This window comes from Rhinolophus sinicus, linkage group LG13, assembly GCF_036562045.2.
Source record: "Rhinolophus sinicus isolate RSC01 linkage group LG13, ASM3656204v1, whole genome shotgun sequence".
NCBI lineage: Eukaryota > Metazoa > Chordata > Mammalia > Chiroptera > Rhinolophidae > Rhinolophus > Rhinolophus sinicus.
The window spans coordinates 27,252,349-27,270,531 of NC_133762.1; the positions used below are offsets into that span (position 1 = coordinate 27,252,349).

Here is an 18,183-nt window from a genome sequence, read left to right on the forward strand (position 1 = left end):
TTCAATTTTAAATAGAAACCTTTATTTACAATGACACCCAAAATGATCAGCAAAACAGTCATAGCTTATCACACAACCATCTCATAAGTTACCCCACGTGGTTTGGATTCTTTGCAGTGTAAAGAATGACTTCGATTTTTAAAAGCAACATTGAATGTAAACTTGATTGAAATTGAATTCATCCTCAATACTGTAAGTCAATTCCTGAGAATTTAAATATTGCTCTCAGAATGACATTTCCATCTTCTTCAAAATTTCATACATTGGAAAGAGAGAAAGAAAGAAAGAACACCCTGCTTATTAGTCAGCAGCTCGCCCTGGGGCTGCACAATAGCTCTGGCTCCTCTACAGCAGGAGGAAATTTCATCTACCCTAGAGGTTTTGCTCCCACGAATTTCCCACTTGTAAATAAAACTCATGGCTTCTGCAAATAAAAAGGGAACTGGACGGGCATGTGGGTAACCGGCACTCCACTCTGTTCCTTTCCAGCTGCATCTATCTCTGGCTCAAAGAATTTCTAGGACAGCAAGCCAGTTATGTTCTCCCGTCCCCGCCCCCATCCACCCCAACTCACCTTAGATGTTAAATACTGATTACGCAGGCCTGATGATCGATATTTACACCCTCCCATCAAGATGCACAATTTAGAAAAGTGGCATCGTAATAGGATCACTAACCACGAGTTTCTATTTGTTTTTAAAGGAAGAAACACGTATCTCCTTTATATCATTTTGATCTTTAAAAAATATATATTTATATATCTTTGGATTCAGCAAAAAAGGAGGTGTACTGGAAATACCTCACATTCTAAAAGCAGATGAAAAGGTTACTTACATTGTTCACCCAACAGATACCAAGGTTTAAAAAGGGGGTTGGGATGGGGGATGAGGAGAGGTAGGCGGCAGGAGCACAAAGAGATTCATCCAAAAATGGTAAACGGGCAACAAAGGTTAAAAACAACAAATCATCTCAAAGACTGCAGCCATTAAAAGAAAATCAAAATCTGCACCAAGAAAATGAACAAGTAGAAAATATAAAAACTTATAATAAACTTTTTTTTTCTCCATATAAAAAGGAGGTGCTGCCTCCCAGTTAGCCTGGAGTCAGGACTAAGGAAAAGAATCACAAAACTTTATTTTTTTGTTTTGTTTTTAATTAATTTTTAAAAGTCAAGAAAGGTAAGAGCACCATTCTGTCTGTCCCCACGCACACGAGAAAAGTTCAGACATGCCTGACACAACTGTGTCTAGAAAGAGCGGCTTGTACTCAACTGTGCCTGTCGCCAGACAGGTGGACATGTTATCTGAAAAATACAGGCCACTATGATGGAAGCTGATGGATTTACAATCTTAGATTTATTTTTAACCGGGCAGGAGGGGAGGGGATGTCAGACTTAAATCCACTCTGGTGGTGGTTTGGAAATATAGGTTTCACTTACTCATAAGCAAGTCAAAGAAATTAAATGATCTTACCTTCAGAGACACCTAGAAAGATTAGCTAAACGTATGTTAAATAAAAAATTAACTGGCTCTCAGTTATTGCTAGGAAATGACACCAAGGCCAGCAGAGACATGAAATTCATAGATATTCCAAAACCCCGATTTCACTCAGTTGTTTGAACCTAATAAAGTAAACCAGATACAGAGAATTAAACTTGATGTTCCCCCCCATTCCCAACTGACCAGGACAAGTGTCAGGGAGTGGCAACAGCAGGAAAGGGCAGGGGGAAGGAGTGCAAAGGTGCTCACAGACTGCAGCTCTGAATCACGCAAAACTGACTGTTCTGAGTCCTTAAGAAATAACTATAACACTATTCCTATCTTCAGGGGTGGTGAAAACATCACATTAATGGAATGACAAGACAGCTGAGCAGACACCAGAAACCACACATCAAGGATTCTACTCTTGAGAGCTCAGTGTGGGATTCAGGTCTCAGCAACCAAAACCTTAGAGCAATCCTCAAATGGACGAAAAGACAACGTATTCAAATTAAAAAAAAAAAAAAAAAAAATTATTTTCCTATTGTTTAATTTATAAACCACTTAAAATCCAAGATTCTTTTTTAAATCAAATTGCTTGATCTTTTAAAATTCTTGATACCTTTTTTTTTTTATTTCCCCATGTCTATTCTTTCCCTCAAAATTAACAAAGTGCTTAGTTCTGGTAGAAGAATTTAAAAGAAAAAGAATTTAAATGCCTACATCTAAACAAATGATCTCTTTAAATAGCTTTTAGATTAAGAGATTGAAAAGAGTGAGGCATCTAAGGCTGGCCAGAAGGAAAAGTTTTGGACTGCTGTCCCCTCCCCCCAGGCCACAAAATTTAGGGGATGTCTCTTCTGTTTGTAACCTCACCACACTGAGCTTACTGAAATCAACAATGTTAAATATTTAGCTTCACAAACTCTGTAAAAATGAGTTGTTGTGACCTACAAAAAAGGTATATACATATTTTACATAATATAATATCTTAAAGGTCATATTTACAAAAAAATCTATTCACAGAAACACTGCGAAATTCTGATTCAGAATGCAGTACCTGGCCTTGGGTTTTCTGCAGTTTATTCTCAAAAAGCATTATTGCTCTACCATATAGGCAAAGGGTGACACCAGTACTTTCGACGACAACAACAAAATCATAGTTCTTGTCCAAGAGATTAGACAAAAACCAGGAATGTGGTTCACCATTCCTCAAGACCTCAAGAATATTGCATTTATCCATTACTTTTTAAATAAAGTGCACTCGGCTGCACGTTAGCATGTGAAAAATTGCTACTGCTGCAATTAAATACTGTCAGCTCATTTTCCCTTCTGCAAGGCCATTTGACGTCAAGGACAATTCCTAGAGGTGAAGTATGACAGAACGTCAGGGGCCAACAAAAATCCTAGCTGAAGCCTAAGACAACCAAGAATGGGGTGGGAGCAACTCAACACTCATTACAGGGAAACACTCAGAAACGCCAACCCCCCAGGACAGAACTCCCTGTAGTAACAAAAACAAATGAAAGCTCAGGCTCTGCTCTTCCTCCAATACGGCAACTAGAGAAACCCAGGCGTTCCAATCTCGCTTGATTTCTCCAAATGTTCTTGGGCCCACCCACATTTAATTGAAAGACTGAATAGCCAGGCAGAAAGAAGGGACACAGGAGAGTTTCGTCATCAGTAACACTCTGTCATCTCCAGAATCACCCCAAGAGGCAGAATGCCAAAATTTTTTCTCTGTTTTGAACACCATGATACACAAGAGAATGGAAAAAACAAACAGGTAGATACCACGCTTCAGCTAAAAATCCAGTCCTACTCAAATAACGTCACTTGGAATACCCTGGATGGAGATCAAAAGTGGTCCTTTCTTCACAGCTGGGTGCCTAAAACAATGATTCTTTACTCTGGCTAATCCTCGTGCGGTGTCATTTGTACAGTGATTTCCTTGGAGGTCCTGGTGTAGAGGTCAGCAGTATTTCTGTTAGTAACCAGAAGAAACGTGAGTAAAACATGCTCTGCACAAGAGAGAAGAATCCACTCGTCTGTACTGATGGCCTGCAACATGGCTCTGGCTGATTGATTCAAATTCCCAAGACCTCAAATTACCAAAAGAACCTCATGGCCTCATGCCTCCAAACCAAAAGTTTTCTCAATGACTATATTTTTAAGTTTCACATCCAAGGTAAAAATCTACCGAGGCCCTTTAGATTCCAGCTGAGGCTTTGGTTCCCTCCAGAAAACACGAAAAGCTTTGTGAGAAGGTAAGGAACAGAGTGCCGTACCTGGTCAGGGCCCATGGGCATGCCAGACAGGGCCATGGAGTTCATGTTCACCTGGGCCATGGGCCCGCTGCTGCCGTTCATGTGCACCATGCTGTAGGCGGCTGGCGCGCCCTGCTGGGCAAACTGCTGCTGGGAAAAGGAGCTGTGGAGGAAGCACAGAGTTACCCTCCTCACTTCAGTTACACCAGACACGCACACAGAGACGACCTCCACTTTGCCAGAGGTCGCGATCCTTAAGCAGAGCACAACAGGGGAGAGAGGACGCCCCGACAGCCTGCCTTCTGTCTTTCACAGCTGCCTGTATTCAATGCCCTGGTGGCTGCAGGAACAAGAGGAAGGAGCATCCCAATGGAGGAGCCAAATAACACATTTTCTAGTATGAGCCCAGGCGTTTGGATCTTTCCATCCAAACAGGCTTGACTGAAAAATGCACAGATTCATTTCCTAAACTTTTGGCACTAGAATGTGAATGACTTCTAAAAGTCCCTGTTCTTTACCTGTTCCTGGCCAGGTTTCCTGACGGCCAGCCCTTCATTTCCGAGGACGGATACATAGGTGCGGTCTGAGGGTGCTGCATCATGGGACTCTGGGAGGGACCCATTCTTGAGGACATCATTGCATTGGGAGGACTAGACACTCGACCAAAGGCTGGATCTGGCTGTTGTCCCATCCCTTTAAAAAAAAAGAAAAAAGGAAATTACAATACTCAAATGCTACCTCCTTAGAATACCAGCTTTCTAGAGTACTTCTATGTTCTTTTTTAAAGGCAGGGACCGAGCATGTGAAGTATAAGACACAGGCTGCTACAGGACGCTGCCTGCCAGTTCGTCTTGCTCACCAAGATACCAACAGAGTAACAGGCGTACTACATACAGAAAAACACTAGACCACTTGACGGGTAGTTACTTCAATGAGCTTCACAAAGAAGGGACTCCGTATCACGCTGCTTACATCACTCCATCCCTCATTAGAGGGTAGAAAAGTTCCTGTCTCCACCTGGCAGGGATGCATCCTAAAATGCAATCTCCCCAATACATACCTCTGCCCCCAAGAGGAATATGCAGTATTGCAATTAATATGTCTCAGTCACCAAGAAAAGGAACTCAGAAAATCCACACAACACGTGCCTCTCACTGTTGACCAAGCATTCAGGGACTGTCGAGTTCTACTACACTAAGACACATGGGGGAAGACATGGAAGGCTTCCTTCCAAACTAAGATGTGGGGAGGTGAAAAACCAAGACCTGAAAAAAACACTCACCTATGATAGACCATCTACCACAACTACAATGACCTGTGCACTGCAGGAGACATTTTTGTTCTGTTATTTTTAATTAATTTTGTTTTTCTTGTGAAATAACAAAAGGGAGTGAATAGTGTTTATGTTTTTAATATGCAACAGATCTAGTGAATCTTACGCCTTTAGTGATATTACTTTGAGGCAGACATTTTCGCTGTCAGATTTACCATAATTTGGTGGATATGGAAACTGCTGGGGTGGAGCTGGTGGCATTGCAGGCCCCGCCAAAACCCCATCCATGCTGGGGGACGCGGTCACGTTAGGGGGTGGGCTGAAGGCCTGGGTTTGCTGCTGCTGCTGCTGTTGCTGTTGCTGCTGCATCATCATCGCCACTCTCTGCTGTCGGAAGTGATGACTGAGCAGCTCTCGGCTGCGCTGGGCAACCATCTGGGCATTAAGAAAACCCTGCTGGTACCCAAGAAAGAATGCAATTACACACATATAGCAGGAAGCAGCCAATTTCATGCATAGAGTACCCCCACAATACATCAGGTATCAGAGAGAAAATATACCCAATGCCTTTCTTTGTAATTACAAAAAGAAAAAGAAAAAAAAAGTACGTTTCTCATTATGGTAAAGGCTTTCTGTCTACTGGAGGGGGGTGGATGGTAGAGATTTGCAGAATAGAGACCTAAAAATTATTTGGGACCAAGAGACAAAAGCAGACAGTTGTTAAGCTTTAAATAGTTACAAAACATTCCTCAAAGCAAGAGACCATTTATTTAGGGGTAGAATTTGAGGACGAACTTTCCAGAAACTATGAAATAAAACTACAAGATGAAAAAGGGCAGGATTGAGGGTGTATGGGGGGGGGAGGTTGAAACAAGAAGAGAAGCAAAAAAGAAAAAGGATGGGCTTATACTCAGAAAGCAGAAATCTACCCCAGAAGGTCTCATAGTCTCTTTAGAGCTTCTGAAAGGAGAGGCAGAGGGTAAGGAGAAGCTCTCTGGAGATTCAGAAGGTGACACAACCAAAGTACTGAACACGGAAGCTGATTTGTGCTCTCCCAGCTGGGAGAGATCATCTCCAAAAACAGCAAACTTTTATTATCTTTCCAGAGGGCATTCTAGCTTAGCTTATTACAGGATGTCTGATTATCAAGAAAATGTATCCATCAGTACCTCCAGGGGGCCTAAGACCATGAAAATTGGGCGTTCCACAGTTGTTTTTTAGCAGTAATTATGAACGCTATTTCAGCCCACAGTAAGAGATTTCCGTGTTACCTGCCTCATGCACATTAAGAAAATACCGTACTAAGTCTCCAACTTGGACTGGAGGGAGAACTTTAATATCCTCCTCCCACTATGGGAAACAGGTCACCTCAGAGGTTGTTACTGAGAGTAGGATTATGTGTTAGTTATTTTCTTCTTTATAGTTCTAATAATTTCAAATTTTACCCAGTGAGCCTGTGGTTTCAGAATCCAGGAACACAGAAAAGTTTACAGATTTATTCCCTTAAATTCCTAAAAAGTAAGTAAGAGCTGTTTTCACAACACACCTATTGATCACAGAGGAAATTAATTTTAAAAGCATGAATCAGTGGTTTTGATAATAGTCCTCTCCTCCTCTGATTCTTCCTAGTCACCAACGAGAGAAGAATGACAGAGGAAAAGTGTGATGGGACCGTGGGATGGTAGTTACTTGATCTGTTTAACAGACATTTACTGAGAGCCAACCACGGCCTGACAGGGCCCTGTGCTGGGCACAGGAGAGACACCGTGAACATGGAGAAACTTGTTCTTCTCACCTGGGAGTTTACCTGGGGCTGCATCATGGGCCTCATTACTGCAGCTCCACCAGCAGTGGGGTTTTCCATTTTCATTTCAAGTGCCTGCCGGCTCTGATTCAAAAACTGAGGAGAGACAGGTTGGTTAGGATACAAGTGGAACGTGTTAAGGAGCCCAAAATAGCTTTCCAAATCCTTAGCACCACCCTGCTGAAGTCATGACGGTGTCTCCAATCCAATTAACCTGGTTAAGTCACATCTCAGGTGAACCGGTAGCCTTTCACACTTCAAAAAGGTTCATGCTGAAAAGTTCCTGGCTAGCAAGCATATAAATCTTTACTATTTGGCATCAGGAGAAAAAGCGAAAGTGTGATTTTTGCAGCTTAAAGAGCATCTTCAACAGGAACGCAAAGGATTTGGAAAGTCAGACTTTCTCTGGGATTATTTAGGCCGTTGGGGAAATAGTAAACTAAATAAACTACCTCTTCTGTTCCGTTTCCTAGGTAAATTTTATGGGGAAGAAATAGTAAAAAGTAAAATGATACCACAAGCACATTAATACAGCTTTCCCAAGTACCTAAACTGACTTTCAGGAATACTCATATATGAGAAGCATCTCTGGCTCGTTGGATTCTAAACTCTCTCACTCATCTGCTTATATGGCTCAGTTCTGCCACGTTTAGTAACTCAGCATACCCAAGATGCAAACAATATAAATAAGTTTTAAAAGATTTGTTGAGGATTAATGAGACAAAAAAGAAAAAATGTCTTACCATAGCATATTAAAAGAGAGTTTAAGTTTAAAAAAAAAAGTCTAGAAAGCAGAGGTTCCATAAAAAGAATGCTGAAATCAGTAAGATTTAAATACTTGGTTATTACTCTTAAGAACTTCTTAAAAAATAGAAATTATCTACCTCTAGGATTACAAAGTCATCAAGAAATATGTTTCTTCCCCAAGAGGTATGCTCTGACATTTCTTACTTTTTAAGAAACGGAATATTCTTATAGAAAGGTATCCAATTCTAACACATCACCCTCTAATAAGAAACCTTCTGTACAAATAAAATGTTACACAGAAATGAAAACAAAAGGAATTTTTTTTAGTTGACAAGGGATGGAGAGCCAGTGGCAAGAGCGCTGAAGAACACAGTCTGAAAACAATTAAAGAGGAGGCCGAAGGTAAAGCCACTTCCGGCCAAGGCAGAGCATGTGACTGGTTACCTGCTGGCCCTGCAGCCTCTGCTGAAGCTGCATTCTAAGTTGCTTGGGGGTGTTTGTCCGAGGTCTCATGATGTTGGCCCTCGGGTGCATTCCCTGGAGAGGAAAATTGCCTTGCTGGTTCATCTGACTCATCATCGAGTTAAAAGATGGTGACTGTCCCTGAAGATTAAAGCCGCCTTGCATCGGAGGCCCCTGTGCTGGGTACGTCTGCCCGTACAACGCTGCCTTCTGATCCATCATTACTGCTGCTTCTTGGCCTTGGAAAACATCCTGTTTGGGCTCCAAAGCTTGTCCCTTAAACAGCAAACACATAAGTAAACAATGGAGTGCTTCAATGAAATCAAATGCTCTAAAGAAGGTGAACAGTAAAGTTAATAGATGTGAACAATAATGCTGCAGAATTCCAAAAGCAAAATCAAGTTTACTGTCTCAAGTCCCATGAGAACACAGACCATGCCCCATCTTTTCACGGCCGTGTCCTGGTGCCCAGTACAAGGTCTCACGCAGACAGACACTCAAAATATTTTCTGAGCCAAATATCTACAATGTATTAAGTACTTACATAAATGCTACCATGTTTCCCCAGAAATACGACCTAGCTGGACCATCAGCTCTAAGGCATCTTTTGGAGCAAAAATTAATATAAGACCCGGTCTAGTAAAATAAGACCAGGTCTTATATTAATTTTTGCTCCCAAAGACGCCTTAGAGCCGATGGTCCGGCTAGGTTGTATTTCCGGGGAAACACAGTAAAATTTGGGTACCTAAAATTTGACAGCTTTATAAAATAGTAGGCTACTGGAAGTAATATCAATTATGAAGTGTATGTTCTCAATTTACTGCCGGTACCCACGAATGTAGTGATGGAACCCAAGTAACAGGAAAGATATACAGGCATTCTCGTATGTGGCCTCAGGGAGGAGCACACACACACTTCTATTTCCGTGTTAATGCCACCTACTTGATTTACAAGTTCAGGGATGCCCAGAGCTCTGTCAATTTCTTCTAAGCCTGTGGCATCTGTGTTGCTCAAGAGAGTGTGCAGCTGGTCCAACAATGCTCTTTCATCATTCTGTCCTTCTAAGTTAGAAGGTGGCCCAAGGAGCTCGTCCAGGGAATTCCGAAGAAGTGGCCTAAAGAGAGACTTGCAATCAATTTCAATGGTGCTTTTCCTCTTCAAATTAAAAAAAAAAAAAAATCATAATAACTATGCACAATATTCTTAATATGCAATAATAACTCAAATACTACAAGTATAAATAATAAATGAACTGAGTAGCAGAGATTAGCAAATGGCATCAATTTAAATCTGAGGCCTAGATTTTAAACCCATTGGGCCATCTTCAACCACCGTACCCAGCGCACACCTCCCCATTCCACCACCAAAATATAATTGCTAGACTCCCAGGCATTTGGGGATAGCAGAGGTTACAGATCAGGGGCGGTGGGGAGTGCAGTTTTCAAGACCCCACAAGAAGAGAGGTGGTAGTAAGTCGTGATACTTCTAAGTTGAGAAATCAACAAAAGAACAGGGAAAAGGATAGAAATGTTGAACTATCAATGAACTGAGGCTGGTAACCTGCCAAAAGAACTTTTTGTTACACTTGGCTCACAGCAGCCTCATGTACTGAGGAGTGGAGCACACACCCCACACAGCCACAGCTGGGTGCCGCATGGAGCTAGACAGTTCTCCTGACTCAGAGAAATGTTGTGATGAAACTATGTTCTCTGCTGGGTAGAGAAGCAATCAAGTTAATCAACTAACGTGGTTACATCACTGTCTGCTCAGATCAATTCACTGTTCTTTGCTTAACTCATCGCAGAATACAAGTTATTAATAGAATTGACATTGACCAGTAGCCTCTGTCATGCAAATGAGTTACTGACCAAACCAGAGTTCACTGTCACTATCATCCCTGAAATGTTTTAAATAATTTTAGGAAATAACTATTCAATCCTTAAAAATTGACTTTCCCTTTACCTTGAACGCCATTTACCTTGTCAAACTGGGGCTAACTTACCCCCTCCTCATCGAGGAGGATTATAACCTGAGGAGACAACTCCCACCTCACAGAAAGGCCCTCACGTCTGACACTCGATAGTCCTGAGAGCTGACCAATACAGCTCCGTCTCCCGTGAATGCCACTGCTTGCTGCCTCAGCGTCCTTCCACACACCATTATCCAAGAAATGCCCGGACGGCAACCCAGTACCTAATTGCAGAGTTTCTCTCATTCTCTTTCAGGTCTCTTCCCATGCTCTGATCCTTCCTAGATAATCAGTGCTAACATTTTCTAGAGTTACGTAATAAAGCCCCACCTATTCTGAGTCCCATGAGGACCTTGCTCCATGGACAACATGCCATCTGGCCAGGAACCTGGTTGGTTAGACGGTGCTGCCTGGCCATAAGGACTGACCCCCATTCCCATGGGCATTTCACCGGGCCCTGGAGGAACAAAAAGATAAATTTTCAAATAATTAGCAGCAAAAATTACCCTACAACACCTAATTTTCTTTTGTTATGAAGGGGACGCTTACGCATTTGAAGCATCTGCTGCTGCTGCTGCTGTTGCTGCTGCTGCTGCTGTAACATTGGTCTCGCACCTGGGATGCTATTGGACCGAAGAGACAAGGTGGGCATCGAGCCTCCCATTGGAGGTCTGGGTAAAGAAGCGTTATAATCTGCCCCTGGTCTTCCCATGGAGTTTGAACTCAAAGGTTCCATTCTGCTGGCCTTTGCGTTTGGTAAGCCCCAGTCTCCGGAGGGAGGAGTCTGATTCGCAGCCACATTTCTATTTGGTCCACCTACAACAGGTAGAAATGAGTAGGTCTTTTCCACATTATGATGAAATCCTTCTTGCAGCATATAAGTACAGTCATTGTACACATCAGCTGGGAGGAAAAAAGTGCTTTGTCATCCTAAGAACAGGGCTAGCCAACTATTAAGACATTTCTGATGGGCCACTATTGCCACATATTCATTACAGGTTAGAGAATGTCTTAGGCCAAAAGCCTCCATAAGAGTTTAAAGAACCAAGACACAGAATAAATGAAGGAAATACTCATGAAAGAAACATTATGCTACTTATACTGAAAAACCTATTACTTAATTCCAGTTATTTAAATTGTTTTAAGTATGACAAATTTGCTTTTCCCAAAAGAAAAATGTAATCATGAATACTAATTAGAAATAACATACCCATATTTGAGCCGTAATTTTCCTGACTATCCATCATTCTTGGATTCCCAGCCAACATAGGCTGCTTTGGTAACATGGGGAAAGCACTGATATTCTTTACTGGAGGACTTGAGCCAACGGAAACGGGGCTATCTAGAGATACTGCTCGGCTGTACGCAGGACGAATGGACTGCACAGACTGTGGACTCCTCAAACCTGTTGAAAACATACAAGCACAGCACACATAAATATCTTTTGATGATCTAACACATAAATAATCAAGTAGAAGACATAAATACCAACCCCCTGCCACCCACCCAAGAATGTCTTTCTTACTAAAACAAATACTGTCTTCCTTTATAACATAATCACTAAGGGCGTGTGTGTACACACACACACAGCCTCAGATTCCAAACAAAGTAGAAACAAGAGTCTCAGTGTTGGCTGAAGTACTGGGGACTGATGGTATCCTGGTGTGGTCCTTCCTATTCTGCTACACTGAATCCTGACAATGTTACTGATGTGTCAAACTCCTGGAGGGTCTTCCATATGTATACTTGTTAAGTGGCTTCTCTGTTTAAAATTGCACAATTAAATGTAGCCAGACAAGTTGCCTTCTAATCAAACAAGCAATGAAACTTAAATTTCCTCCTAATCTTTTTTTTTTGGCTTTTTCCAATCTATTTCATTGATCTCACTATCCATGTCAGTTTAGGAAACAGCGCCACTGAAAATAACCACCATTCAGATAACTGTGAATTATTCTTTTGCAATTGATACAGATCACATATCCTAATTAAACTAATGAATGAGGAAACACGTGGCTACAGGAGAGCGCCATCAAACACCAAAGAAGAAAAGTCTCATTAACTAAATGACAAGATTCCATTAAGTGTCAAAGGACAGGTTTTAAGCTACAGTTTTGGTTGCTTTTTAATCCAGTTCCCTGTACCTAAGAAAAATACGTGCCCTAGTACCTACTACTCTTCTGGAGCATCTAAAAAAAAAAGAACATTTTCCTAAAAGTGCCATGATTATTGGCATCATATTAGTTAGAAATGAGAAATTTTAATAAACAGGAAAATGACCAACAAGTTTTTTTTAAACATATACATTGTAAATTAGTCTAAGAAACAGAGGCAGAGCATGTGTTTTGAAGTTGTATATGCTAGTTGAGTACTAATCTTAGAGTAAGAGTACATACAGTGTGCAGAAAAGTTTAAACGGTGGCAAGAATAAAAACCTAGTTTTTTCTTACCCAGAGAATTAGTTCCTTGAAACATCTGTTGCTTGGTCCCCAGATTACTACCATTTGTGGATATGGTATTATTGTAGAAGTCAGAACTAGTCAGATCACCAAGAATAGCATCTAGATTATCCAAATCTCCAGATCCCTGAAAATAAAAATTTTTTAAATTAACCTGTGTACATTACTAGATACATAGGTATAAATATATTCATCGGAAGAAAATAGGTGAAATGAGAACAATTGAAATATAATAGTTACCTGAAATGATAATGCCCAACTTAAAGGCAGGCGTATTATGACCTCCCACCCATAACCTTCTCCCTTGAAAGAACAGTTTAAACTACTAAAGATAAACCCCTGGGTTTGGAGGTGCTTTCAAAGGGACTTTTTAAAAAAAATTTACACTTGATGTTTATTTCTCAAACCATAGGATATTTTCCAGCTAACATTAGTCAGGATCATTAGCTAACAGATATGTATGAAGTTACACACACCTTCTGAAAACAAGTATGATAATAAAATAATAAAAACAACAAGCTGATGTTCAATACAATATTCACAAGCATGCTTTCAAAGGGGCTTTTGGTCAATAAATCTAGAGAACACTAGCTTAAAGTTAAACACACATCCTAACAATAGAACTTTTCCAAGACACATATTAATTTTAATTTTCCCAGGCACATATTACCATCTCCCAGGATAGTGTTTCTCAAGCAGATTATGGGAAATGCTTATATAGAATGTGACCGTGTTATGTGAAATGTGATTTTAGGTAAAAATCAAAATTCTTTGCTTAATAGAAGAGTTTTCTTCTTCCGGTTTCTTTCTACCATACCTTTAGTAACCCAATTTGCACATTCCAACAATAAATACCTCCATGAAGATGTTCAAATCGGCTACTAACAGGTTAGACATATCTATCTGATGTGTCTAAACTGTATCATAACACACTTCACTGATGCTCAAACAATTACAAAGAAATGATCTCAAGACTAACTTGCATAAATAAACCTAAAATAGAAGAATCTGCATATAACACATTGTCTTTCTAATAGAAATGCAGTGATGAAACACAGTGACATACAGAAAACAAGTTACCTCTTCATTTGCTTCTGTCTTAATTTTTGCATCTTTCTCGTGACTCGAGCTGGGAATGGCGGAGCTGCTGCACTGACTCATTTTCGGGTCCACTCCCTCCACCTTGGGCTGCAGTTCCTTAGCGAGTGTGTCACTAGGATCATCCCTGTCCAGCAAGTATCTAAGCAGCGCATTGTTCTCCTTCTTCTTCGGACTCAGCTGCTCCTGCTTCACACTCCCTTCCACACAAGACGTGGCACTGCTGGTGTCTTTCCCGGTCGCTTCTGCGGTGATCTTGGCCACCTCGGCGGGTGAGTTCCCATTCTGCAGCAACTTGTGCAAAATCCGGTGCTTCTCTTGCAGCAGCGACCCATGCATGTTGGACGTGGAGGACACGCCTCCAGATGTTGACGAGGACACCCCGGAGGGGCTGGTGACACTGATGGAAGAGTCTTTACAACTTGAATCCAGGGGGGAGTTTGTCAAGGACGAATGACCCCGGTCATCAGAAGAACAGGTAAGCAATTGCAGTAATTTTTTATGACCTTTGCTTTCCAGAGGACCCCGCTGATTCTCCGACCCTTCGACACTGCTCTCCTTACTGTCTTTGTCATTGAGGTGATCCCTGCTACTTGACTGACACATTGAACTCTCCACTGGATTCTGGTCACAGTACAAGCCTAAGGGACTCTTGGAATCCTGACTGTTCATTTTATTTGGTTGGGTTATGTTTATATTGGGAGAGTTATCCAATTTGGGGCCTGGTGAAGACAAAGTAGATAAGAGAGATGTCCCCACGCCCTCACTGATAGCTTGAAGGGCGCTGAGAGAGCTGCTAGAAAAGCTGTGGCTCCCAGTGTTACCAGACGGTCCCATGGGAGAGTGCACACCTGCATTTGGAGAAAAATGAGGGAAAGAATTAGACTCCCAGATGCTACCGTGTTTCCCCAAAATAAGACCTAGCCGGACCATCAGCTCTAATGCATCTTTTGGAGCAAAAATTAATATAAGACCTAGTATCATATCACATCATAGCATATATCATATCATATCATACCCGGTCTTATTTCACAATAAGACCGGGTCTTACATTAATTTTTGCTCCAAAAGACGCATAGAGCTGATGGTCCGGTTAGGTCTTATTTTCGGGGAAACATGGTATAATAAAACAGCACTTAACTCTTCAGTTTCTATTATGAATGCATTAACTTCACATGAATTACTGTGGTGTGGGAAGAAAAGAATTACAGAAAAAGAAAAAATAAAGGGAAATGCCAATACGAATACCTGCAACAGGAGAAAACTGATGTGAGGCCATCTTTGGACTGCCACGATTTCGAGGAGAAATCATGATATTCTGCTGGCTGGAGCCTAGACCAGGACTGCCATGTGGGGGGCTACTCATGTTGAGACCGTAGTTGTTCTGGTAGGAAGATGGAGACTGCATGGCGGGCCCGGGGTTCACGGGAGCCATGTTACCGGAAGCCCCATACCTAGCTGCACTCATCGGCCCTGTGGTGTTGGGGTCGGCCATGCCATAGGTCCTGCCGCTCAGCATCGGTAAGCCTTGGTTTGGCGACATGTTCATGCCGCCTGCTGCACTATTACATCCAGCCGCCGGAGGTCGAATGCCTTGTGCAACAGGATTCGGGTTTGGTCTATACCCATTCTGTTCCCTACAAAGAAAGAAAACATCAAACTCTTACTAAAAAACGACAGGCCTGCATTAAAGCCCTGAATCTGATGTTTTTGAAAAGGATGAAGTGCGTGCCCAGGGACTTAACTTCTTAGGCGTCATTCCAAGGCCCACTGACCATCCCAATCTAGACATTGATCAGTTACTAACCTAATAATATACTTTTTAATAAGCCACCAAAGCTAAACGAGGGACACCACCACAGCACTGTGACGGGCCAACAGCTATGTTAATTGGAACCTCAGCAGGGCTTTGCTGAAGTGGCCATCTATCTAGGGGTTAACCTGCAGGTGCCTGCAAACTACTCAGAATAATGAATGGGTCCATATTCCACTCCTTCATTGTTCACTTACTATCAGCCAGAGCAGTAGTAACTATCCTTTATTGTTAAAGTCTACTTTCGAATTTTAAATTCAATCCCTAAAAGCAACGTACTATACCACTAGAAATGAAAGTAAAAAAGGTACTGTGATTTTATATGCTCTTTTATCCACTAGCCTTCCCGTCTCCCAAGTTTGCCAGGAATTATTTAATGAACAAATACTTATTTTCACATAAAAATATAACCTTAAAGAAAACATATCATAATCCAGGAATCTAAATTCACTTCAGCAAAAGCAAATCACTGCTATTTTTCTTGTTACATTTTTCTCCCTTTTTAAATTAGTAATAAAGCATCTTAAGAACACTGCTGCATTTAATATGAGAATACAGAGTAATCTAACATTACCTCTGAAGAAAGTGGGTTGAGACAAAGCCATGACGGTCATTTGTTACAGGATTTCGGAAGAGTTTGCTTTTTGTTTGTGCAGTCACTATAGTTCCATCAGCCAAAGAGAATCGATACACTGGAGTTTCTGAATGGCCATGGATGTAAGCTGTTGGGGAAAATATCCCATTACTAGTAACTACAATTCGCAAACAGATACATATAGGGGAGGAGAGGAAAGAAATGTACTTTAAATGCAACATTTTCAAAATCCAGTGAAAGAAAGACCTGCACCAAAATTATGAATAGGCTAAACTAACAGTGCTCAAGAGTCATTTTCCTTCCCCCCCAACACACAAAACAACAACTACAGTCGTGTTTATACTTACTGCTTTATTCCAAACACAATGAAAAACAGTATCAAGAATCAACCTCAAAATTCTTTACCTTCTTGATAGTGCCGTTTCTGGGTCCATGACTGCCCATCATTGAGGCTGAAAAATCTCTGGATACACCTTCGGATTATATCTTCAAAGCCGGGCCTCATAGAGGATCTCAGTGAATTTGTATCGATATTGACAAGTTTTCCTATTAAACAGAAAAATAAGGATTTAAATCCAACCTACGAGTATTTACTGGTTGCATACTGGATGGTTTAGCACTGAAGAATAAAATAAAGACACTAAATCTTCGCTCAACTTTTTCTGATCTAAATTTCTACTATATCCAGAGCTTTTCTTTTTAAAGGCACAGTCCTATAGGAAACTCTTACATTAAATGTTTTGCTATGCAGACAATAAAAGTGTATCATATCCCTCCTTTTACTTTCTAAACAAACAGAAAGTAACATGTCCAGATAACCACAGGTTCATTTTCATTTAAAGGAAAAAAAAATAACACCTACCAGTGAAATTGTTCACATCTGAAGATATTCTGTCCCTGCAACTATGAAGCAAGAGAAAATACCTGCCTAAACAGCTAGCAGGTACGACTCATGCCACCTGAGAGGCAACTGCCTTTTTGGACACTTAAAATCTAAACTAGGAGGGTTAACCAAATACTCAGGTCCACAAATCTGGAAGTTTCTGACAACTTCCGCTTAACAAAAAATACACTAAAGAGACAAAACATATACAACTCAAAAACTCCATGAAATTAAAGGTTTCATGGAGAGGACCCTTTAAAATTGGCTAGGCCTTTGGACTTTCCGAGTAGCACCAGGGAAGTTGCAAGAACACACATCTTACAAAAAGTGGCAAAAGCGGGGGGAGCCAAGAAGAAAGTGACTGATCCATTTTCCAAGAAAGATTAGCACGATGTGAAAGCACCAGCTATCTCAATATGAGCAATACTGGGAAAGCACTAATCACAAGGAATCCAGGAACCAAAATTGCCTCTGATGGCTCGAGAGCTGTGCTACTCAAGTGAGCCTTGCTGATCTGCAGAATGGTGAAAGTGCATTTGGAAAAGTCAAAGTAATTGCTGAGGATGTCAAGGGAAAAAACTGTGTGATAACATCCATAACATCTGAGCAAACTATGCTCCAAGGTCAATAAATGTCAGACTACGATTGAAGCTCATGTCCATGTCAAGACTTACCGATGGTTGTTTTTGTCTGTTCCGCACAGATTTTACTAAAAAAAAAAATGTAATACTCAGATCCAGACGACCTCTTATTTTCAGCACCAACAGGTACACCAAATCCAGAAGATGACTGAAATCGTGACAGGAGAGGTATAGACAAGTAACTTGAAATAAGTGGTCAATAATGTGATTCCAGACAGATTGGGAAAGATATAGAAAAGGTTTGCCAATCTGTTTATCCTCTCCATGATGTGTTTGTAAGAAAAGTAAAACTGGAGAAAATCAAGGCTGGATTGGGAAAACTTATGGAGCTTCGTGGTGAAAGACAGTACTGGAAACGCTAAAAAGGTACTAGGGTAGGATAAGCTGATGGATATGAGCCACTAGTCCAAGAACCTGTTTAAAATTCAGATCTTTAATGGTGACAAATAAAAATCTTATTAATGGGAAAAAATGACTAGGGAGAAGAGACTAATGCATTCCAGAAAAAGTAAACACTTATGTGCCAAGAATAATCTGTCCTCAACCACCTCCGCTGAGCTTAGCTCTGAAAGCCTCATGACAAACACAAAAGAGATGCTCAAAAAAACTTGTTAAATGAAACACATCAAGGATGGAGATTAAAATCTCCTCAGAGGTCAAAAAAAGTATTGTGTTGAGTGCAACAAACCTCCTATGA

The 18,183-nt window shown here is 41.0% G+C and overlaps 1 protein-coding gene across 5 annotated transcripts in view; it reads right to left on the bottom strand.

Moving 5' to 3' along the window:
* Window positions 1-18,183, bottom strand: part of NCOA3 (nuclear receptor coactivator 3) — a 94,266-nt gene continuing 76,083 nt past the window's right edge. For 2 of the 5 annotated variants that reach the window (XM_019749673.2, XM_074317817.1), the window contains 15 exons: window positions 16,368-16,508; window positions 15,942-16,089; window positions 14,803-15,191; window positions 13,537-14,405; window positions 12,448-12,583; window positions 11,211-11,405; window positions 10,550-10,816; window positions 10,331-10,457; window positions 8,974-9,145; window positions 8,014-8,307; window positions 6,814-6,918; window positions 5,234-5,471; window positions 4,264-4,438; window positions 3,767-3,908; window positions 3,198-3,462 (listed from right to left, as the gene is read on the bottom strand). In XM_019749673.2, the coding sequence (XP_019605232.2) occupies window positions 3,451-3,462; window positions 3,767-3,908; window positions 4,264-4,438; window positions 5,234-5,471; window positions 6,814-6,918; window positions 8,014-8,307; window positions 8,974-9,145; window positions 10,331-10,457; window positions 10,550-10,816; window positions 11,211-11,405; window positions 12,448-12,583; window positions 13,537-14,405; window positions 14,803-15,191; window positions 15,942-16,089; window positions 16,368-16,508 (3,410 nt within the window). In that variant the 3' untranslated portion in view covers window positions 3,198-3,450. Of the gene's footprint in view, window positions 3,463-3,766; window positions 3,909-4,263; window positions 4,439-5,233; window positions 5,475-6,813; window positions 6,919-8,013; window positions 8,308-8,973; window positions 9,146-10,330; window positions 10,458-10,549; window positions 10,817-11,210; window positions 11,406-12,447; window positions 12,584-13,536; window positions 14,406-14,802; window positions 15,192-15,941; window positions 16,090-16,367; window positions 16,509-18,183 lie in introns of all 5 variants that reach the window. The other 3 variants (XM_019749670.2, XM_019749672.2, XM_019749671.2) reach the window with 3 other exon arrangements.